The sequence below is a fragment of the Trachurus trachurus genome, assembly GCF_905171665.1.
Source record: "Trachurus trachurus genome assembly, chromosome: 15".
NCBI classification, from domain to species: domain Eukaryota; kingdom Metazoa; phylum Chordata; class Actinopteri; order Carangiformes; family Carangidae; genus Trachurus; species Trachurus trachurus.
The window spans coordinates 10,312,230-10,335,627 of record NC_139906.1 but is presented as its reverse complement, the minus strand read 5'-3'; the positions used below and the strand labels follow the sequence as shown (position 1 = coordinate 10,335,627).

The window sequence follows — 23,398 nt, the reverse complement described above, 5'->3', positions numbered from 1 at the left end:
CATGCACACACACTTCAGTGGTAATAATGGGTCTAGTAGTCCCTGGTTACATGGCATCCACTCAGACAAAATATTTTTGCTTCATTACAGCTTAATCAAATGATCCATGTAACAAAAAGACTCAATATTTTTGGACCTGAATCATAATGAGATTAGAGAGAGAGAGAGGGGGGGGGAAAGATGGACAGAGAAACAAGACGGAAAGAATAATACGGCCAAAAAATGAGGGCAGGGGTAATATACTTAGCATATCATGTAAGAGTCGATAATCCATGAATATGTGACAGTGACAATATTGAAAAGTAGTTCAGCTACAAGTGTCATAGCAATTAGTTTTTATTCTAAGTGAGTATATTAAAATATAACCACCAAAAGAGAAGCCAACACTTCATCTAGGACAATATCCATATTCTCTGATGTATTAATCAGATACAACAAAAGCGCTACAAGTCAAGAAGTCAAGCAGAGTCTCATTTCAAGTTGGTGTAACATATTTGAAGCCAAAGAGCTGTACTTTTTATTTATTATTTTAGATGAACAAAGGCACAAGTATGTATCTGTGTTTGCAGTCAACCTCAGTGGGTCAGCATGTGCTTTCCTTTCAGACACAGCTCTGCTTCTAAGATTGTATGATCTACCCTGTGTAAAGCTTTCATAAAGGGTGTAATGAAGAAGATGTGACCTCATGGCTAAGTATGCTTGTGAGCATTGTAACTCAAACAATTATGGAAGAAAAAAAAGGAGGCGAGTGATATAAAGGTGCCTGTTAAAATCAATACTACTGACCATACACACTTGAGTCCAGCACATTATGAGTTTACTTACTAGTGGAGGAGAGGATTGCCAGCTTACAGCCATGTCTAAAGCCAGGATCCACCCCCATAATGACACAGCCCCTGACTGGACACACCAAGAGACGCTGGCGGAGGTTACGCACAAACATGGCAATTGATTCTTTCTCTGCTGCAGCTGTCAGCTTCGTCCTAAAGAGAGGGAATGGAAGAGAGAGATAAAACGTTGGCGAACTAGAAGGATGAAGAGTGGGTTTCATCACAATGATTCGGAGCAGGGGGTGTAAAAACTGGTAGATGTTAGTTATATTGTGAGGGTAAAGTGAAATATAGAAGGGAAGTTGAAAGGATTTACAGATTTTAAAAAAAGAGGAAGGACAGAAATATATAAGAGAGAAATGGGGGGAAGGGGACAAGCAATAGGGAAACTGAAAATGAATAAGTATCAAAGTTATCAAAGGAAGAAAAAGCCCTGAAAGCAAATATACAGACACTTGAAATACCTGTAACTCCTGGTGAGGAAAGGCAGAATAAGCCTTTTATAAGAGTCTTCCACTGCATTCTTGATGACTGCATTAAGCTCTTCTCTTGCAAACGTCTTCGGCCTCCACCTACATTTAAATAATGGAATAAAGGTGTTTTTTCTTCTATCATTTCCATTGATAAATACAATCTATTAAAGTGAATGTGAATTCCCCTTGTCTACAAACAGACTCTCTCCCTCTTTGTACCACACATCCCAGCACACACAAATGAATACACCTGATTTTGTAAAAGAAATTGGTTTAAGTGTATTTTCATTTGCTGCGTGTTTTGACTGTTTTGAATGTCAGACGTTACATTAACAGATTATTTCTTTCAAACAAATAACACAACCTCGTGATTAAATATAAAGTGTAATTCTATTTCTTTTTACTTTTATTTATGCAAGATAAGTAGAGGGAGGACATTTGTTAAAGTGCTGCTTCACTTGTCTATATTCTTATACAAGCTTTATAAAAAACAAAGCATTTGTTATTGAGTTTTTCTCCAGTATCAAATTCAAAAAAGACATTTAAGTATGATTAAAATGAATGGTGCAGCAGAAGAAAACCCCTGAAAGAATCTTGTTATTTCTTATGCCATGCTTTGATTTTCTTTTTTTTGTATTCATGTCAATTATTTCTCAAGGTAAAATCTCCTCTAAAGACACATAAAGAATGAACCTTGAACAATGAATAGCTTGTATAAAACATGAGGAGCTTTCATATTTGTCATGCTAAAAAGCAATTTAATGTTTAGCATTTTAGCATCAATCAAGAGCTAATTCAGTATAAATCCTTTAACACCAAATATCACAAATATTGGCTTTGATGAACAAGAATCTGCAGCAGTTTTTCTATGCACATTGTCAAGCTCTTCCACTTAGGAGTTTCCAGGGACCGAGATATATTATCTGTAGTTATAAAACGGAAAGGTGAAATCCCGCAATCTGATTGGTTGTTAACCGTGGTATATTGAGCATATACCACGGCTACTATTCTAAAACCTTATCACAGCATAGGCTATCACTCCGCCTCAGGCACGTATGACTGGTATGAATGGAAGTTGTTGTCATGTATCCATGACAACGGACTATTGCAGTCCGTAGCCAAAGACAGCTGATGTTTTTACGATGTTAAAAAACGGACTAAAGTAGTTGAATTCACATGTTTAAGGTTAACTTTCATCTCCGGGGAGGGTTAACAATGGTAGAGGGTACTGAGCAGTGACTTTCACCTGAAAAAATGCGGAGGAAAAGACGAGCTGCAGAGCTAACTGGGAGCTAACGTCTGGAGAGGTGGGACTATTTTTTCACAGTGAGGCTATTTTATTCGATAATATGTATTTCTGGTTGAATAAAACTACATGAAATTGATTGCATATCCCTCTTTTATATTGCCTTTATTCGTAACCGTTTTATAAAAGCAATATATCACTCCAGTCCGTGGTATATGCTCATTATACAACTCTAAGGGGGTTGTCGTCCCTCCGCTTCGCGTCGGGCCGAACAACGCCCCTTAGCCGTGGTATAATGAGCATATACCACGGCCTGTCGTGATATATTGCTTAAATATCATACCTACATGTAGTGCTTTCATATACAGTATATATAGTATATATATAAATAAATGAAAGAAAATAACTCCATTATTGTCATATAAAATATAAGGTTATCTTCTCCCCCCCCACATAAACCAGTGCATGACAACATGTATTTGCACTGTTTTTGTGCATTTGTGTCTGTCTGGTCTGTCAGTGTGTTTCAGGGTATTTGTGTATTATTGTTTTTCTGACCTGTTGTTGATGCACCACCTAGTGAAGTCACTCTTCACCCTGTCGGGAATGTTCACCTTCACTGTCAAAATCTTCAGACTCTCCCCTCGGTTAATAGCCAGGGTCTGTGTGTACACACACACACACACACACACACACACACACACACACACACACACAGAGACACACAGCAAGACAATAAAATGTATAAACAGGTGCTCCCAAGAATAATTTGGAAATGCAACAGCATAAATACATATGGAACATCACTCAGTCATTGTTGCTTCTTTATCTAAGTTTATCACTGAAGTTTGATCAACCGCATCTACAGTAGAAAAACAGACAGTAATATTTTGGTGTAAAGACATCTTTACACTTTACGTCTTTGTTGCTTTTAACACCAACAGGCTCTTGGTCATTTATTTAACTGCAGGCCAGAATGAAAAAATATTAAATCATCATTTGAACACATTGGACTTATATTATGTGGGTTAGACAAGGTTTACTGTACTATATGTGAATTGGGGGGGGAAAAAAACAGCATCCCAAATTTCTATACACACAAAACAAGTCCTTTGAACTCCCCACACACACGTGTAAAAGTGATGAGCCCAGGAGTGAGTCCTGTGGCCAGGCCTGTTGTGTTGTGTGCTGGTCCCCCTTCAGATGAACTGTTACATGCTGTTAAGCAAACAGTAGTAAGTGTCTGACCTTTTCAGTGGGGAACCTTTAGCCCGCCACAAAACAGGGCCAAGAAGCAAGACGTCAATCTGGAGCCCAAGCGGAAGAAGCAAGCTGACAAATGCCACCACTACGCCACCATCAGCGCTGAGACCGCAAGGCCTACGCCCCCCACCCACGCTCTCACACACACACACACACACACACACAGGGTGCCACAACCATTACCAGTCAGCGGCACCCTCGGATGTACTTGCAAAACACAAAAATGAAAAACACAGCTAATGGCATAGCAGAGGCAAGAATTAATGTAGCGAGCTTGCTTTGAATTATGATGAAAGTTAAATTTCTCCTCTGTTGGCATGTTCCTGCCTCGGGCCGCCGCGCTGACTGTGATGAGATTTCTCAAGCAATCTTCATCAAAGCACAGAAGTTTCACATGCTGTCCAGGGAAGGAGGAACAACACCTCTCCGTGGAGCCGCTAAACATCTGGAAAAGCCCACGAGTGAAATTAAAGTGGTAAATACAAAAGTGCCTTGCTAAATCCGTTTTCTCAGGGTTCAACATTCAATCTTCTAAACATCACTTAGTGTGATGACGAATGACATGTGGTCTTTACATGACTGTCAAGCCAGGCTGATTCCTACACTTTACCTAACATGCTCTCTGCTTGTTGAATAGGGGACTTACTAGATAAATAATTAAGGACACATTATGACTTACCAACTAAAAATAAATAATTACTTAACAAAGTTAAATGGTTTAAAAAAGAAAAAGACTGATAGTGGAAAGTTTCACGGCCAAATATGATGTTCGTCACCGTATCCCAAATAAACTCAGACAATATAAATCAAATAGAAAAATGTGGCAGAAAGTATTCATGCAGGTTCTGTGTGTCTGATATTAAAAAGTCATCCTTCTATTTGCTGCCTGCATGATGAACATACATTTAAAGACAATACAGACGAGCTGCGCCGCAAATCCACATTTCAAGCACCAAAAAAACGCAAAGTGAATCTTTTCTTTGCTTTGCAGCCAAACCCTAACTGTGTTTAAAATTTGGCCGTCTCCAACAGTTGAATAATCTGTGTCTCTGCCCGTTTGCTTTGGTAGCTGGCCACTGTTTTTGCAGATGAGAAACAACCTAGTGTCTGGACGTCTCTCACTTTCTGCCCGGGTTGGGTCACTAGTGGGAGGTTGAGAGTGATCTGAGAGGAAGGTTGATGTGAGACAGAGTGAGAAGTGTGTGTTTGTGTGTTACATGGGCCAGGAGTGACAGGTAGCCAAGTGCTGGCCAAACTGTGACAAGACCAGACAGACTGTCTTCCCTGGACGCCCCCTTCATCCTTCCACCAGCCCCCGAGGGGAGGGCAGTCAGCCAACGACCATCCTCTCTCTATCTGTCTCCTTGTCTCTCTCACCCGTTCTTTACAGGAATACTGTCATCAACACATCTATCCATCCGACATATCCAAGATAAACATGCAGATACAGACGTACTGGCACAGAGATTCACACACCACTTCTACTCTTTTTGATATGGCTGCGCAAGAGCAGCAATAAAAACTAATCAAAAGCCAAGATAGAGCTCAATTAACAATTCGATTAAGAAATTATCATGGTTGTGAACTTTGAATATTAATATAAGTATAAAAAGACAGAAAAAGGGGAATTAAACTGACAACAAAGCACTTAAGTGTAAATATGTACATTTTCAGATGGGACCCCACTCTTCAAATGAAAAACAGGTCACTGTGCAGAAACCAGAGCTGTATGTTTCTCTAAACTCTGGATGATTTACTATGTTTTATAATACTGACAAAATTAATTATGTTTAGCACCAGTGTCACAAAAGTAGTAGCACCAAATTATCACATCCTATGAGGTCTCCTAAGGCATTAACACCCACTCACACAATCTGATTATTTGTGTGAGTGGTTGACAGTACAAATAAGTTGTTATTTTTCTACCAGTCCATCAAAAAAAAGTGTTTAATTGATGAAGCAGTTCCATTTATCAGAGCCCCACTGCAGGGAAGCCTCAGACTACAGTGTTAAACTACCGTTTGATCACAACGCAAGTCACATTAAAAGTAGACGACTGCACATTCAACAAATCTGCCTTGGCATACTCGAGCGCATACCGGCCTCTAATAGCTATAAGGTAAATGTAGACCCTTCGAAGAAAGCCTTCAATCCGATCTGATGGAATTAAATCAGAGCTAACTACTTATGTCAAATGACTTATGCTTTAAGACACACAGACTAACAGAGCTTGATATATACTTATTATTATTAGTTTAAATAGATAACTTTTCTATCTTAAGTGAATGTACAGAATTACATCAAACTTAAAATTAGGGATGCATGATAACTATCAGTACAGATGATTATCGATCTTTTCTGATAATAATAATGATTTCACTCGGTTTGTTTGACCCCAATTGAAACCATAAAAAATTGTGATTTTTGTCATAACTGTCATATCATTTTGTTAAATCAGAGACAGTGCTATAATGTTAAATTCATCTTTACTCACTACATCTTAGCCTTTCTTAACCTCAGGTAGGTGAAAAAATATTAAAAATGTTATTGGTTATCGGTATCAGCATCGGTTATAAGAAGCAAAAGGTTATCGCTATCAGTAGAAAGAGTTATCGTGCATGTAATTATATTCTATTAAAATACTTTTTAGGTCTGAAAATAAATTCACTGGTTCCAGCTTCTAAACTGTGACAATTTTTAGCTTTTCTTGAACTGATGATGCCAAATGTGAAGGTCTGTGGGTTTCAGACACAAATACTGTAATCAATTACCCATGAAAATAATTTAGCAGATGTTCAAAAAAAAAAAAAAATGAATTATCAAAGTGAATTTGAAGCAGACCACAAACACTGAATGTTCTTGTTTCTTGTTTCATCCACTGGATTTACAAATATTTGTCTTTGTATAATTAGTGGTAAAGATCCACAGGTGAACTTGCATGAACCAACTCTAACATGTCTTCATCTCTCCCTTCACACAATGCCCCTTCCTTTTCCTTTAACAAACGGGCAAGTGTGTGCATACACACATGCCTCCTGTCAAAACACATTTCCCACCTGCTCCCCCTTCCCGCCAACTTGACGGCTAGAAAAGGTTCATTTTAGCCGGAATCCGACAGCTAGCAGGGTCACAGCAGCCTGTGGATTAACGCTCCGTGACAAAGGCGAGTCATCGCATTAAAGGCCTCGCAAACACAGGGGAGGAGAGGGGAAAAGGGGAGGTGTGGAGTGGATTGGTGGGCTGAGGTTTAGTCAGAGAAAGAGGGAGGGAGAGAGAGAGGGAGGCAGATCAGAGCGGAGCAAGAGAGATAAGTGACGGACGCACCTCAACATCGCTCATCTGTTCATTCTCTCCCTCCCTTTACCGCCCCCACTGCCTCTCCACATCCTTCCTCCCGCCTGTGGGCCCAGCAGCAGTAGCTGTCACTACAGGAGAGCGCCTGTCAATCAAAGCTTCCTAATCCAATGGCATGTCGGCAGGGGACATGTCACATATGTTAAGAGGAGAGAATGAGGGGACTTGCAGGGTGTGCTTGTGTGTGAGCAAGTGTGTGCATGCATGTATGTGTATGTGATTTTATGACTGTAGGGCAGAGCGCGGTTGCCAGAGAGTGTGGTGTGGCAGAGAGGCAGCGGGTGATGGAAGCTATGGTGACACATGAGGCCCGGGACCAACTCTGAGTAACCCACCAGTCACTAGAGGGACAGAGGGGGAGCGGAGGAGGTAGGGCAGGGCACAGGAGGGGTAAATGTGGAGGCACAGACAAGGCTAACTGCGACTGACATCGCTAGCATTCAGAAGCGGCACGCACTAAGCAGACAGAAATGGCACAAACACAAACAGATGGTGTGCATTTGTTTGTGTGTGCAAGGGTGTGTGTGTTTGTGTGTGTGTTTTATAAGTATCAGACAAGTTGAAACACACAATACAGTACTATAGAAGTGAGATTATCAGACAAAATAAACAATAAAGATTTAACAAAACTTTATCTCTTATCTCTTTTCATTCCTATCCCCTGCATTTTAGGCCGGAAACAAACAATCCCTGATATGTGTGTGTGTCTTTCACCCATGTTTATGCATTGAATTGAATGGCCTGGATTAGAAAACAATGATGCTTACATGTCACTTATATGGATGGATGGATGGATGGATGGATGGATGGATGGATGTACAATGAAAGAGATCTACCTGATGGGGCTGGATGCGTTGGACGTTGCCGGTGAAGTCAAAGTAGAGGTCAAACTTGTGAATGTCCATGTTTTTGTTTTGGTGAGCCCCCGGTTTGTTTTGGCTTTGGACAGCGTTCTTCTGCTCTTTTTCCTTTAGGGCTGTCTTAGACACACTTGACTGGATCGTCACAAAACTTTTCTCACACCTGATCCACCAAAAGAGAAATGCAGAGGGAATGCACTGAGTAAAGGAGACTTTGATCCCAGAAATAACGAAACACAAGAGCAGGGAGGAAGACGGGCAATAGAGAAATGCACAGTGCTCTGTTGTACATGACAAAAAATTTGAAGTGTTGTGTGCATACTGCATAGGAATATGTTCTCACAATGTTTTTATGTAGGTGAGTGTCTCAGGGTCTTTTGCAATCATATCAGCCAAGATATGCTCCACACCTGTGGCCACCTCTTCCACTGTCGACAGACCTGTTACAGAAACACACATGCATACTTTATTTCAAAACAGTCTAATTCGCAACTGTAATTAACTGCTTGTACATGAATACGTGTACGTCTAAATTTATACATCTACACCATTTGAAATTAGGGACCATTAGGTATGTGAAGTTATTCAAGTGATATCCCAGATCCTGGAAAAATTTGCTCATAAAAGCGTAGCTGTATTAGTAATTTCTCAATCATGTAAAAAGAACTCAAATCCACAAGGGAGGTTCTTATCCAAAAATAATGTAAACTTTAAGTGCTATGAGCCATTTAATGTCTATAAAACTACTCATTTTGAATGATGTGTTTATGCCATACCTTCAGTATCAGGTTTTAGCCATGCCGTTAAATCCAGAGTGTGTGGTGTGTTCATCAGAGCAGAGGCAGCCTCCTCAAGGCCAAGTGCTTTGGCTCGGCGAGCCTTTGTCAGCTTACTGCCTTTTTTATAGGGAGAATACTAAAGACAAAGACAGAAGCACTGGATTGAAATGACTGAATGAAGGAGAGAAGAGACTCAATAAGGTATGGGTGAAAGTGTGAATAAATCATATTTGCAAAAAAGGACTGAGATCTCCAATTCACATTGAAATGATATATAGGACTTTTTTTTTTATATAGAAATGTGATTCTGACCACATGATCCAGTTCATCAGCTGATCGGCAGCTCCTCAGGTTTTGTTCCAACTCAGCTGTCAAAACACCATCTTTCTTTAGGGTCTGAACCACAGACTGGGTCTTCTTAGCCAGAGCGCTAAAGCAACACAAGCACACATAGACAAACACAAACATACAAAAAGAACTGATTATATAGTGTGCTTAATTACAACAAACACAGACACATACACTAGGCAAAGTGATACATGTGTAAAGTAATCACACGCAACTGACGCTGTTTCAGGCCTCAAAGCTTGACCACTACCACCATCTAGTGGCCAATGTCAAATATGTTGTCTAGAAACAAAACCTAGTCAATCTTTTTAGGCTCAAATGAGAAAACAGTTCCTGGCTGCAGCACTGTATACTATACCTTACCTTACCTGTTATTGAACCCGACTGATGTGTGCAGTTTACACATACATGCACAGTGCAATAATATCTAGAGACTGATGCAATTACTAGGGGCAAGATGTAACAATCGAGGAAGTGCAATATGTATACTCACTCCTGTACTAGTGAACTAGTAGCAATGTTTGTCTGTTTGTGTTCTCTCTTTATTGTGTATGTGTGTGTATGCGTTGACAAATTTCCCTCCGGAGACAGTAAAGTTTATTTAGATTGGTTTGATTGATTAAATAAAACTGAAATGTACCTTTTTACAGAAGAATGTGTGCAGGTGAGATGATAATGATACCATGTATGGATGTAACTGTTTTTGAAGTTCTTACTAACAATCGCCTAGCTCTCATGTTGTTTACCGTTGGCTGTGCCCAGGGACTGCAGACGAAAATGAGTTTACAGCTAAATCTGGCACAAATATACTGTATGTATTAAGCGTTATCCCTGTTAAATTAAAAATTAAAAAAAAGAAGAATAGTGGGTAATATGATGTGTTTTTTTTTATTGTTGTTCAATGTTTCCTACCATAACTCCTCAAATACCAGCTGGACATCGCGGACAGAATCAGCATCCATGTGGTTGATCATATCTTTGCGGTAGCGCACCATGAATGGCACCGTGTTCTCCTCCCGAAGCAGTGAAATTATGTTTGCACACACCCACTGCTCCACACATGTCAGGATGGACGCCAGCTGAGGGGAAGACAAATACACAGTGAGGCACTGCAAATACAGTATAACCACCAGTTATGAACAATTTAGTATAAAGAGAATGTAGTTAAAATGTGCATAAGAGACAGCTACTAATTCTCTCTGTGGTGAAAATGTATATTCTCCATGATATATTTGTTCAGCTATAATTAACTAAATTTAAACACTGTAAGTGACCACCAATGTTTATTATGGGTGGCATCTATAATATACATTGGTGGTCACTTACAGTGTTTAAATTTGACAGTAACAACTTCATGAGTGCCTGACAGGGCCACCTTCAAAACATCCACACATTTCAGCATTACGTGTCTGTCAGTCAATCAGTCAGTAAGTAAGGGACACTGTTTTACGCTGCATAGCTTAATATCTGCCACAAATATAGATAAAGCCACCAACAAACTCTTGACAATACCTGAACCAAGTCCCAGTTCATGTTGAGCTCATTTCTCAAAGCTTGTGCTTGTGCTGGTGGCAAAGTAATTGGTTGTCCGTGGCAGGCACTACTGGTCTTCTGCTTCTTAAGACAAGGTTCATCAAATGTGAAATCCTCAACTTCCTCTTTCTTCGCTATAAGGCCAGCCAGTGATGACCCCTCACCCGCCCATCTATCAGCATCAGGAGCTTCTGAGACGATGAATGATACCCTCTGTATGAAACCAGGAAGAGAAAAGCCATTGAACAGGATTGAAAAAATACTACAAGATAGTGATAGTCTAGGTACTTTGTCACAATAACACCAGACACACAATAAAAAAAAAGCCAGTTGTTGCAAATGTTAGGCTATAAGAACAACCACTTTGATGTGCAAGGCTCAGTAACACACATATACTATTCTTACCTCGGCCTTCGGTCTGATACTTGGCCCGCTGTCTTCAGCCCCCTCTCCTTCTGCACAGACATTTTGATTTTCTGCTTCTCCATCTTTATCATCCTTTTTTTTCCTCTTTGTTCCAGCCAGAGTCTTTGCTGCAGGTTTGCGTGGTGCCTTTGGCTTAGGCTCTTTAGGCACTTTGGGAGCTTTAGGCTCTTTAGGCACTTTGGGAGCTTTAGGCTCTTTAGGCACTTTGGGAGCTTTAGGCTCTTTGGGTGCTTTTGGCTCCTTTGGTTTAGCAGCTCGCTTGGTGGCTGCCTTCTTCTCCCCTGTTGCTGGGACCCTGGCAGTCTTTTTAGGGGCTTTTGCCGGCTCTGATGGCCTCCATTCCTCAGCTGCCTCACCTGCCTCATCACTGCCCACAGTAAAGGACCTAATAGTAACATATGAAAAAAGTGGAAAATTAGATTATTATATCACAATATTTTGTGTGTTTTCCTCAGGTTTGCATTGTTACTTTCTCTAGTTAATAAACTAAAAGGGTCTCTGATAGGCCATATTATCTTATTTCTGTATAAGGTGAATATGAGTTTTTTTTTCAGTAGGCCTGTGATGAACTGACAATAATGTGAACTGCTAACATCATCCTTTAAAGCTGAGGCACAGCTCAATCTGCCACATATGATGATGAAAATGAAGATGCAATTGTAGATAATGGATTGATAGCGCAAGAAAAGAGTTGTGAATCAAGTCACTTACAGGTCAGAATCCATTTCTGCGTAGTTTACAGCTTTGCATGTTGCTGTTCGGGGTCTTCGCGCCATCTGTTAGGAAATACATTTAGTTATTCAGCTTTATATCAAAGTTGTAACATTAAAACATATACATTAGATTACTGTCCATAGTTGCACAGTAGCACCGTGCTTGTGTGCAATACTCTACATGAGTAAGCTATTTTAAGATACTTGTGCTCAACTGCAACTCAAGAAACGGTGTACCTCTACAAAGTTGCACACCTGCTCTCATTTAATTAAAAATTCACTCACTGATAATGTTTATCATAAAATAATAGCATTAGACTCGACGTAACGACGTAAGGTTAGCGTCAACTGATCAATTTCATAACGTTAACCGCAGGTAAAACACTTTGCCAACGTCGCAAACGAAGATATTAGCATAAAGATGATAGCAGTTGTGTTTCATTCACGCCAACTTTAGCGGAGACGCTGAATTTACTGAAGCTAACCTGTCATGCATTTGCAAAATGTTTGCTAGCTACCACCAGGTTAGGTTAGCTGTTCATTCAAATTTGCCGCTTCACGCTGACGATAGCAAAGTTAGCTGAATGAGCAGCCCCACAGAGAGGCGTATTAATTCATGACATGACTGTCTCGCACAATATTAAGCGCAATTAACACAGCATTATTACCTTTATACCAATGCCAATGCCGAAAATTATTTGTGTGTATTCCGTCGGGAAAATGCAGCTCATCCCCGCTTCCTGCAACAATATGGGTTCAACCAATCACAACGGGCGAAAGTCTTAAAGGGCCAGAGACACTTTTTTCTTAAAGAGCCCGCTCACCTGTTGCTGACTGTATGGTTACGCCCCATCCGACCCTCAAACACGCACACAGACACTAATAAAAAATGTGTAGTTACTTTGATTAAGTATTTAGGCTATAACACTAACAGAGACATATATAGAGAGAGTAAAAACAAATACACACTCAGCTCTCAAGGGTTTCGCTTCATTGAATAATTCACATTTCAAAATCACAGTTTATATTCTAGTAGAAATGGCCTACTCTCATATTTTCTCATATCAATCTTATTTGTGTTTTTTTTTATTTCTAGAAGACCAGAACATCTGTATTAATGGAATAGCATTTCTAGCAATGTCACTCCTAATTTCCTTGTTTTTATGTAGGCCATCTAAATCATCAGTGATTACATTTCTGACATTTGTGAGGTTAATCATCAAAAACATCTCTTCCTTTTCTTATACTTCCTCCTATCCAGATGACAGGTTAATGTTTGGGCCCCTTACCAATACACAATGGAATCAAGTGGGCTAGCTATATTGACATATCAATGTCCATATGTAAATTATCTCACTCACACAAGAAAGTGGGGAAAACTTAAAAGCTCAGTTTATCCTTATCTACTGTATGATTCAAACTTTTTTGACCTACTGTTCCTGTTAATCAGTCTCACCAAAGTCCCCTTTAGATCCCACTGAACTCTCACTTCCTTTTGCAGCTACTGCCTTTCAAATGTCAGACTTTCAAGCTGCAGTTTTGTTTTGTTTTTCCGTTTATTGTAAGATCATTTGACCTGCCCTTCACCTTAAAGGTGACCAAATATTAAACCAAACTATTTGCATTAGCTCAGTAATTTTATTGCACATTGTTGTGTATGTCCATATTGTAAGAACGAGGGTAGTAGCTTCTGCAAGATATCCTGAACCCGAACAATGTCCAAATATCTCAAATGTGAGAAGCAACACTGACAGCAGTCCAGTTGAGTCTACAAGTACATGTGTAAAATTTACATAGATTCATTTCTAAGAATCGGATACATACTGTAGAGGGAGCAGGACATCGTGGTCATAGAGGAAGTCTAAACAAAACAGGAGACATGTTTGAGTGTGTCTATGTGAACAGACATGGAAAATAAATTCATTTATTCTGTATCATCCCTTTGGCACATTCATGATGAAAACATAACAGCTATGTAATTGTTGATGTGTTCTTGTGATTGTAAGACAAAAAACTGGATAAGGGGCTGTAATGAGGGCCCCCAGGGATTTCACCACAGAAGTAATAAAGTCCAGAAACCCAGAAAGAACAACTGTACTTTAAAGTACATGACAGCAAAAAGACAATAATGCTAATACAAAAACATCAATAGCAATACCAATGTGCCATATCAAATAAATAAGTTGCACACATACAGTAGTCAGTGTTTCAATATTTAGCATTTTCATAAATGTCATGTCACTTTTGCTTGCAATTATTGCATATGTTATGTTAATGAATATTTATTTAATTAATTACAGACATTTTCAAATAATGTGAAATTAAAAGGGGTTAAAAATGTCTCATAAAGTGATTTTGGATTACAAGCTTTATACCCTGCCCCTGGCAACAGATGACGTGTCAGCCTAAGCAACCAATCAGAAATTCAGTCTGGAGCAGCCAGTGCATACTTTGGTCCTTAGTGTGGGGTTTTCCACTCCCATTGATTTCGGTTCCCTCTGTCTGTCCAGCCATAGTTAAGGTAAAACATCAGTCAGATCTGCCATTCAATTTTGTGAAACCGCTTGGATACGCAACTGAAAAAAGGTATTAATTCTGTGGGTGTTTGTGTGTTGTGTGTCTGTGTGTGTAAGTAGCCTACATGGTGTGTGTAGTTAAGTGTTTTAACATTCATTCCCTATGGTAAAAGCAATTTTCTGTTTGTGTATGTTTGTGTTTACAGGTTTGTGTGAACATGTCTGACCCAGAAAACCCAGCTCAGCCTCTTCTTAGAGCTCCCAGTGCGGCAGCACCAGAGGGGTAAGAGTTGTGTTTGCTGCTTAATTAATGTCTTGATATGTGAGATACAAAAACCTGATGCCCACAGTGTTTTAAATGTTAAGCACAAACACATTTACTGTAAATTAATTCTATAAAATAGTCTCTAATGTACATCTTGGATATTGTTAAAAGTTCTGACAAAGATATAGTGTGTGTATGCGTGAAAAAGGGAGTTTCCTGTGTTTTCTTTTTTCACTTGCCAAAGTAATTTTACAGTGAATGTCCATGTTTTAAATCACATTTTAATCCATTTGTCCAAAAGGGTTTGATCAAACTTTTGACTAATACTGTGTATTTTTATAACGACAGTGAAACAATTGATTTCCATTTACCTCAATGAAAATCAACAGACTCTCTAAAAGGAAGTAGATCAATAGCTGAGATTTATTTGATCCGTCTAGCTACAACAACAGTAATGGATCTGTGACAAAATGAAAAATAATGGAAGCCAAAGGACTTTCAAAGGAAAACAGTAGCCTAAACCACACTAATATTAAGTAAAGGCTACATCAAGTTGTTAATTAGGAAATAAAAATTGTAAATAGCCTTTTAAAGGGTTGTAATTAACTAAATAACACTAAAGTGTGTTGGCTATGTCTTGTTTTCGTTACTGTTCCATTGGAAAACAGGATTTTGTTTAATACGTTTTGCATCAATTGGCTGGATATTTCAGTTATTTGATGTTAAAAAGCAAAAGGGGACACGTCATTTCAATCAGTGCATTTTCTAAAGAAGTCAAAAAGGGAAGTCAAAAAGGGCACAAAAAAAGATGCACAATTCCTAAACTTTCACTTAGGTGTCTGCTTGGCAACAAACGATTTCATCATTCAATCAGCGTGACGCACACTCCCACCTTCAGTCAGGTTCCTGTTTCAAAGGAGCATCGGCCTCAGTCATATTCCTCATACTCAATTTTCTCCTCTGTGGCCTCATCGTCTGCTCCACCTCTTTTTTCCGGCCTAAGGCTTTGGTCTCAGTGACCTCCTCCTCAGTGGCAGATCATTTATCAAGAACGATATTAGAGCAGGTCACCCACTCAGTGATGCGTGAACAGGGAAAATACAGTAGAAACAATTGTTCATAACAAGGTTCCTACATATTAAAAGATATTCCTCATATTTCCCCTATTTGTTTTTTTTACGTAATTCAGTTTCTATAATGTAAGTGTGTCATTTTCCTCCAATAACCCTTCTTTCTTGTCTCGTTTCCCAGAGGCCGTCCCAGCCGGGCCTACAAGGTGGCCGGTCTGACCCTGTTGGCCTGTATCCTGATCGTGGGGCAGGTGATGACCGCCTACTTCCTCCTCAGCCAGAAGAGCGACATCAAATCCCTGGAGGAGCAGAACAACAACATGCAGGCCGAACTGACGAAGGGAAGATCTGGTGAGAAGGCCGAATTCAGTTTGGATAAAAGACGGGAAAAACTGCAACTGTTGCGGTGTTTATAGTGTAGTATATATGTATATGTAGTATAATGTCTGATGACGCATTAGCTTTATCTGTCAAAAACCTGGTCAGCAGGTTGCATTCTTTAGTTTCTGTTCTTTCAAAAGCTGAAATCTAATTGATGGGAGCCAAGGTTGCAAGAATAAATAGAAAACTGTAATCTCACTGTAAATTAATAATAATATTTAAACACAATATGTGTCCCAAACAATCCCGTAGCACCGTAAGGTGTAAGTTGGTAGGACCTGTTTCCTTTGGTTCTCAGCCTCTGACACACACACACTTCTCTTTTTGCCTGTAGTGTCTGTGCCAGTGCGGATGCACATGCCCATGAACGCCCTGACCAAGCTGACCTACGATCCTGAAGATGAGGTGGATAAAATAGATCAAGACCAGATTTCCTGACATTGATATAAATAATACAGGTTACCATAATGATCTATTTCACTGATTGTCTTGCAGGAGTCCTCCACTGGCAAACTGAGTATGTCTATTACTGTATTCATCTACACATACATAGTATATAGCAAATTAAATAGTCATCTTGATCTATGAATCTTCTCTATCTACATATGATTACAATCACACACCCCTCTCCCTCCACTCATATCTAAGATAGTAGTCTTGTGTTTTCTGTAAGACAGATATGATGTAACTCCTCTCTGCTCTCAGTCCCTCTGCAGGGCACTCCATGCCAGCAGGAGGCTGCTGGTGTGAAGCCTGTGCAGGTGCCAGGTTTCCTCCCCGTCTGTGATGAGCGCGGCCTCTACAAGGCCCAGCAGTGCTTCATGAACCATTGCTGGTGTGTGAACCCATCCAGCGGGGAACAAGTCCCTGGATCCATGAGCTCTGGACCGGTCAGATGCGGTGGAGCCAGGCCAGCTGGTGAGACAAGATAACTTTCAACAAAAGCCAGACTGAGAATATAAGCCACATAGTTCAACCAGTGTTTGAATCAGTAGTTTCAAACAAAAAGCTCTCAGGTTTCAGTAAATCATTGATTTTATGGAAAATGCAGTGGATTTCACTGCGGCACAAACAGAAGTCCTCAAGTTCCACATAGACTTACAGCTTTGCTAAAGTAGTACACAGTAGCATATAAATGTATTGGTGTTGTTATGTTTGAGGTTATCCATATAACCTTCTTCAAATTTTCAGTCCTGCTTGTTTGAGGATCTGTGAGATGTCCAAAACATTTCTGATATTTCAGTGTTTCTCATTAGCTTTGATGCAATTCAAAGAAACATCAATCGCCACGACTCTTAATGCATTTCTCATTGGTGTGGCTGTGGCCGTCCTAGTTCTTTTGTATATTTGTAAATTTGAATTGATTTGATTAAAAACTCTGATGCAATGCAGGACAGTGTCAAGATTAAAGAGACATCTGTAAGTCTAACTGATGAATGTTGTGTGACTGTTTTTAAATGATCAGAATTAAATGAGAAATGTTCACGCGAAATGGAAGCAGCGAGAATACTGTGTCTGAAAGCAGATAACAAGAGCTGAAAGAACCGATAATGTTGGAGCCCAGAATCTAAGATGTGATGTTATTCTGTCTTTGTAGCTCGCATGAACACCATGCTGGGTCTGGATGATATTGCCCAGGCATAGTGTGGTGAGTATAGTCTTCCTTTGATTCACTACTGTACGTATACTACATTGATACCGTATAAAAATATTTGTCAACAATATGTATGTGCGTGTGATGATGCCTCTGGTGTAGTTTCAGTTCAGTTTATTTCAGCCCAGTGGTTTCAGTACTTATTTTGGAAAGGGAAATAACTTTCCATTGTTTTTTCTGTTTTTTTAATAAACAATTTCTGTTTCTTTCTCTTGGAAAACTGAAGCTGACGGAATCTACCCCAGACACCAGCAACCAGCTCCTTCTTATCATGACGATGCAACTTCCTCAATTTATAATCATGATAATATTTCCTGATAAGTTTGCTTACTATCATCTTATTATCTGCAATCAATATGATATAGACAGGTGTGACCCTTTACTAGTGATTAATTTACATCTTTTGTTTTTTCTTTTTAAATGGCTAATAAAAGTTAAGGATTTCAGAATAGCGTGTTCTTGCTTCACATATTTGGGAACTATTAGGAACAAACGAGACAGGTATTTAACTGTATTTTCCCCTTTTATTGGAACGTCCCAAATAAACCAAAAATAATAAAGACAGTTTCAGTTGTTTTCTCTTACAAAGTCACAATGGAAGTTATAAACTTCTGCTCTGATGTGCAGGAGTAAAAACTGATGACAATTAGACAGACTGACGAGCAAATGAAAACACCATCAACTCACTCGTCATGTTCTATACTCCACAGAATAAAGGTGTTTAAAGAAAAGGTACCGCTTAAATAACAAGATAAACATGCAAACACATAATGAAAGACACAAAATTAAAGAACTAAGAGCATGCAACATAAGGACAGCAACACAACAGTTGTAAATAGGCACAAGTTGTTTCTGGTTTCCAGTTATCAAACACACAGTATGTGTATAATATACACTTCCTAGTCAAAGTAAGAACAAATTTAACTTATATATGATTCTCTTTTATGGCTTTTTTTTTGCTAATACTTCCCACAAGTCCAAGTGTGCATTAACTTCAACAGCAGCAATACAGTACATGGGACACAAATGTTTATGTTACGTGAGAACCTTAGTGCAGTACTCTTTTTTTTTTTTTTTTTTACATTGCATTTACATATATCTTGAGTGTTTTCAGAGGCACATATGAATACACCCCTATAGAAACTTTATTTTGGGTACTATATGATCATGTTATGTTCTCTCAAACATCAAAACTCTGATTTCTTTAATCTTGTTGAAAGGGGCGTGTTACAAAAATGAACAAACCCTTCTGAAAGCTACAAAATACAATGTATAAAAAACTGTTTTCTGGTGCAAGTTAACTGTTGACAAATAAAAGTGCTTAGCCAATTGGCATGATATTGACAGACATGGTGCTAACAATGACAGTATGGGAGGGAATAATTTCAATTTCAGTTTTATTTTGGTATCTTTCCATCAACTGTAATGCTTGTCATTTCGAAAAATGACATTGCTTTATTGCACGTCAGCTGTGTTGTTGAATATGCTACTGTTCACTTAGTTTTCTTATACAACCTTTTCAGACAGTTGTCTTGCAGCAACATTATTATTTGAGGACATAATATTGACTTAATCTTACAGTTAAACTCTCTTGCTGCTCATGATGCAGATACCTCATAAATAAGCACAAATGTCACTTTATCACTGATTTACGTTTGACATTTTGGGGACAAAAATCTAAATCACTTGATTTCTGGAAGACAAAAAGAACAGTTTTAAACCCTCAAATTCAAACAAGTGCAAAAGATCGACTAGTTTCCAGCATATGAAAGAGGCAGCCCATATCCCATCAGGAGAAGGCTATTGCACATATGGCATGAGATGATATCAAGTCCAGACCAGAGTAGGCACTCTTAATATACATTTTACATAAAATACTATATACTATACTCCCAAGCACATTTTGAACTACATCTTTGCACAAAAATCCAACTTTGGTGCACATTTTCACCCAACTTGCCAACTGCTGTTCTCCAGCTTTTTCAGACTGAAATGTATTGTGTTTTTTTTTTTTTTAGCAATGAGGTAAAATAAAGAGAACTACTACATTTTTTGGATATATATATTTTTTTCCTTGAGTATGAAAGGAGTGTGTCAGTCAAGGAGTCATTTAGAATGAAAAAATTGAAAGTCTCTAGTGTAAGTGAGTTTTTATGAACCTCTACAGACACCTCACGTGACACCACAGACTTTGCTCTGACACCTGCCAACATTTATAATACGAACACCAACCGTGGCAGGTTTTTAAAGAGGAGCATGATGTGATGTGCTACGATTTTTTTTTTTTTTTTTACATGCTCCATCATCCCCTGAGCATACATTACAAGTGCAAATTAGTTAAGGCTGCTATCACCGATTTCTGACCACTAGGCAGCAAAAGACATGATGACAGACCACATTCTTCATGTGCTTTGGATACGGAAAGGGGAATCCCTCTAAAGCACCTAATAAAGAAATTACTGTGGAAGAAGCTCAACACTCCTATCTGTTAAAATAGTAAATAAGATGTGTGGTGCTTCCTTCAAGTGTTGCTCCTTTAGGAGGTGAAAAGAGCCAACAGACGTAAACAATCTTTGAAAAGCACATATTATAGTTTCAGGCAGGACAGGGTTGGGATCAGAAATCAATGATAGCAACTACTGTATGTTTTTTTTTCAAAGGTAACAGTTTGTCTAAATTTAAGTCAGTGATCACTTAGGGAAGAGATACAGGGTCAGTCAATATAAGTATTTCTTTCGTCTCTCCCTTTCCATATTCATGATGCACAGTTTCTGATGAAGAAAATATTTTATCTTACTATAAATCTGCTTGCCACAGTAGAATTTTCCTATTTACTTATTAATGTGGAAGAGTGAAATTAACTCTAATATTTGAACTATTGAAATACCCATCTCCTCCCTTCTGTCTTCTTAGTTTTCCTTCCGTCGTCTCATTTGCGTCCTCCTCTCAGGTTGTTAATGTAGTCTTTGACGGTGCTTTCAATGTTGGGAACAGCGTAATTTTGTGCTGCATAGATTCCTGTACACGTTCCTACGGCGACACCCAGTAATGCTGAAGAGCGTAGCCTGGCAACGATGTACCCAGCCAGAAAACCCTTCAGGAAAGGAGAAGCAAGCAGACTGCCTCCCTGGGGAAGAAAGACGAGAGGAGAGATCAGATCAAGCAAAGATACTCTACTATGACAAGATGGCTCAATACAAGCTGTGTCAATGATATGAAATGGTTCACTTCCTGTCTCCTAAGTGGGCGTGGTCACCTGTGTCGCCAACTTGTGTTGTGAACATGTGTGTGGAATGTGGATTTATAAAACTTGTCAGTGCAGGACAGTGAGGTATTTACATATATTTTCTTATGATAACATCTAATATTTACACAGCTAACAGTCATATTTACCATTGGGAAAATTAGTTAGCGTGAACGAGTTGACATTGCCTAAGAGATCTGTGCCAAATCTCACAAGAGTGTGTTGTAGAGACACAGACAGGTCTCGAACAAAGTTCATTTTCTCGTGATTTGTCCATCTAAATGTTCAGAATATACACTGCCCGTCCAAAAAAAAGTCACACACATAACATTTCGTCGGACCGCCTTTAGCTTTGATTACGGTGCGCATTTGCTGTGGCATCGTTTCGATAAGCTTCTGCAATGTCACAGCATTTATTTCTCATCCAGTGTTGCATTATTTTTTTAAAGATTCTCAGTGGGGTTCAGGTCTGGACTCTGTGGTCACATTGGACCACATTTCTTCTTTGAAGATGATGGTTCTCCATTATCCTACTAGTTTTTAATTATGCGTTGGACAGTTCCTAACCCAATTTTAGTAGTCTCAGCAATCTCCTTTTTTCTTTTATTTGCTTGATGCCAATAATTTGACCCTTTTAAAACAGATTAACATCTTTTCCACAACCACAGGATGCATCTTCCAACATGGTTGTTTAAGAAATGAGACTCCATCAGTTGTTGCCAGCTAAAACATAATCATCCACGCAGTACTTATGAGGCTATTAGAATTAGCTTTGTAAAATCCAGGAGGTGACCTTTTTTTCAGACGGACAGTGTATGTGGCTTGTGAAAGATTAGTCCAATATTTACTTCAGTGACTATGGGGCGAAAGAATCGACCATAATCTGTGCTCACGTTCACTTCTCCCATTGGAGTCAACAGACTCGAGACCAGCTGCTGGTCTCCTGAAGGAGCGGAGTAGTGGAGAACCCAACGTGACACAGATACAGGAAACTGACTCGTCGTGGGGCGTCTTCCTGCTTCTTAACCGTCTTTAGATCAAGTACTTTACTGTATATCCATGACAGTTTTCATGTTTTTCGAGCTGCCTGACATGTGAACACAATTCAAGGCAGAGTTAACATGAGCACGTCAGTCGTTGGCTGTGTGTGAGACTCACTGGAGGAACACCAGCCTGTATCTCATCCTCCACTCGTCTCTGGATGTCCTCCAGCTGGTCCTTCAGCTCCACCAGGTCTTTGAGCTGCCCCAGGGGATTCTACATTACCACACAAATAAACAAACAACAACACGTTAGTGGTGCTTTCCTAAAACCCAAGGTTTATGATCACCTTGCACATACAGTACAAGAACCACTGCTATTTTTTAAGTTGGGTTACTAGTGTTTAACAACTAGCCTATCTACATGGAAATGTTACAATATCTGAGATAGCAATCACATTTATTACTGAAGGTCATGTTTCATTTTCATTTTCAAACTGTTTCTCTGAACGCCCACAGACTTTTAAGTTAACTTTAACTTTATTGTCCACCTATGTGGAAATTTGGCTTTGGCTTCCCCACATAAGATTACAGTACACACAGACAACCCATAAAAGTGGACAAGAAATAACAAATAGCAGCAGCAATAGGTTAACATAATACTAATAATAATACTAATATAAACAAATAGAATAAAAACAGACAAACTAATGAAGTTGAGTTGAGTGCTTGTATAGCACATGAAATAAAGGTTTTCATATGGTCCTTTCATTTTGTTTCTCTGAGTATTTACAGACCTTTCAAACTTTTCTACTTGAACTAACTTAGCTCCCACTGTGAACCCAGCTAACTTACTGTAGCCTTAGGTTAGCAGTTAGCAGGTTAGCCAATAGCTACAGTCCTTATTTTAACATCTACTTAAACAGCTAGGCGGTGTCTTGTTCATTAAACGACCCGCAATTAATCCTGTGTTACTTTACAGTCCTGTACGGAAAGTAATTAGCCACCTACCGAGCAGCAAGTACAGTAAGTTAAGCTAACACCACAAGCTAGGACAGCTGAGGGAGATTCATGCTAACGTGAAACGACACGTTCACGGCTCTGTAACCGAGGAGGAGCAGGAGTGACACAGCAGAGGTACGTTAATAAACAATAGTGCAAATGTAGATTAAAAAAATTAAGGACCGACCTTGTCATCTGCCATAGTTTCACTCGAGGTTTCACTGCTGTATTGATTCCACCTCTTCTTCTTCTTCTTCCGCTGATTTAGTTGAGGTTTAATCTTTCTGCCCTCTACTGGCTCCTCAAAAACGCTGCATAGTGTTATGATCTTCAAAACTAACATGCAAAATTGTACAAAATGATAGGCTATGTGAAGATGCAGCCTTCTCTATACTGTGTTGCCTATGTCTTGGGTTTTTTTTGTAGCTTCACACTGATTTAATCAGCAGACAATTTCTTAA

At 39.2% G+C, this 23,398-nt stretch overlaps 3 protein-coding genes across 3 annotated transcripts in view; 1 reads left to right on the top strand and 2 right to left on the bottom strand.

The window, feature by feature from the left end:
* The window catches only part of srbd1 (S1 RNA binding domain 1), a 47,742-nt gene extending 35,182 nt beyond the window's left edge, over positions 1-12,560 (bottom strand). Inside the window, exons 1-12 of the mRNA XM_083987531.1 lie at positions 12,494-12,560; positions 11,824-11,888; positions 11,092-11,497; positions 10,666-10,899; positions 10,066-10,232; positions 9,118-9,235; positions 8,803-8,941; positions 8,370-8,466; positions 8,003-8,189; positions 3,108-3,211; positions 1,295-1,402; positions 826-983 (exon numbers count right to left, since the gene is read on the bottom strand). Coding sequence (XP_083843657.1) covers positions 826-983; positions 1,295-1,402; positions 3,108-3,211; positions 8,003-8,189; positions 8,370-8,466; positions 8,803-8,941; positions 9,118-9,235; positions 10,066-10,232; positions 10,666-10,899; positions 11,092-11,497; positions 11,824-11,888; positions 12,494-12,556 — 1,846 coding nt within the window. The 5' untranslated portion in view covers positions 12,557-12,560. The remainder of the gene's footprint in view (positions 1-825; positions 984-1,294; positions 1,403-3,107; positions 3,212-8,002; positions 8,190-8,369; positions 8,467-8,802; positions 8,942-9,117; positions 9,236-10,065; positions 10,233-10,665; positions 10,900-11,091; positions 11,498-11,823; positions 11,889-12,493) is intronic.
* A 1,754-nt stretch (positions 12,561-14,314) lies between these two features.
* cd74b (CD74 molecule, major histocompatibility complex, class II invariant chain b) lies at positions 14,315-18,263 on the top strand. Its single transcript, XM_083988580.1, has 8 exons — positions 14,315-14,411; positions 14,548-14,624; positions 15,858-16,027; positions 16,392-16,462; positions 16,553-16,574; positions 16,763-16,975; positions 17,655-17,705; positions 17,938-18,263. Exons 2-7 carry the CDS (start codon positions 14,560-14,562, stop codon positions 17,699-17,701), a joined length of 588 nt encoding a protein of 195 aa, XP_083844706.1. The 5' UTR covers positions 14,315-14,411; positions 14,548-14,559; the 3' UTR covers positions 17,702-17,705; positions 17,938-18,263.
* Positions 18,222-23,216, bottom strand: LOC310998492 (SLC35A4 upstream microprotein-like). The gene is made up of 3 exons (XM_083988581.1): positions 23,125-23,216; positions 22,114-22,212; positions 18,222-20,838 (listed from the first exon to the last, which is right to left on the bottom strand). The coding sequence occupies exons 1-3, from the start codon at positions 23,137-23,139 to the stop codon at positions 20,641-20,643; spliced, it is 312 nt and encodes a 103-aa protein (XP_083844707.1). The 5' UTR covers positions 23,140-23,216; the 3' UTR covers positions 18,222-20,640.
* Positions 23,217-23,398: the final 182 nt, after the last annotated feature.

Excerpts from the sequence above, each read along its gene's own strand:
- cd74b (XM_083988580.1), top strand. The coding sequence starts at position 14,560 with ATGTCTGACCCAGAAAACCCAGCTCAGCCTCTTCTTAGAGCTCCCAGT. Across the intron at positions 16,028-16,391 it reads ACTGACGAAGGGAAGATCTG|TGTCTGTGCCAGTGCGGATG; the intron begins GTGAGAAGGCCG and ends TTTTGCCTGTAG. Across the intron at positions 16,463-16,552 it reads CCTACGATCCTGAAGATGAG|GAGTCCTCCACTGGCAAACT; the intron begins GTGGATAAAATA and ends ATTGTCTTGCAG.
- LOC310998492 (XM_083988581.1), bottom strand. Across the intron at positions 20,839-22,113 it reads TACAGGCTGGTGTTCCTCCA|GGAGGCAGTCTGCTTGCTTC; the intron begins GTGAGTCTCACA and ends TTTCTTCCCCAG.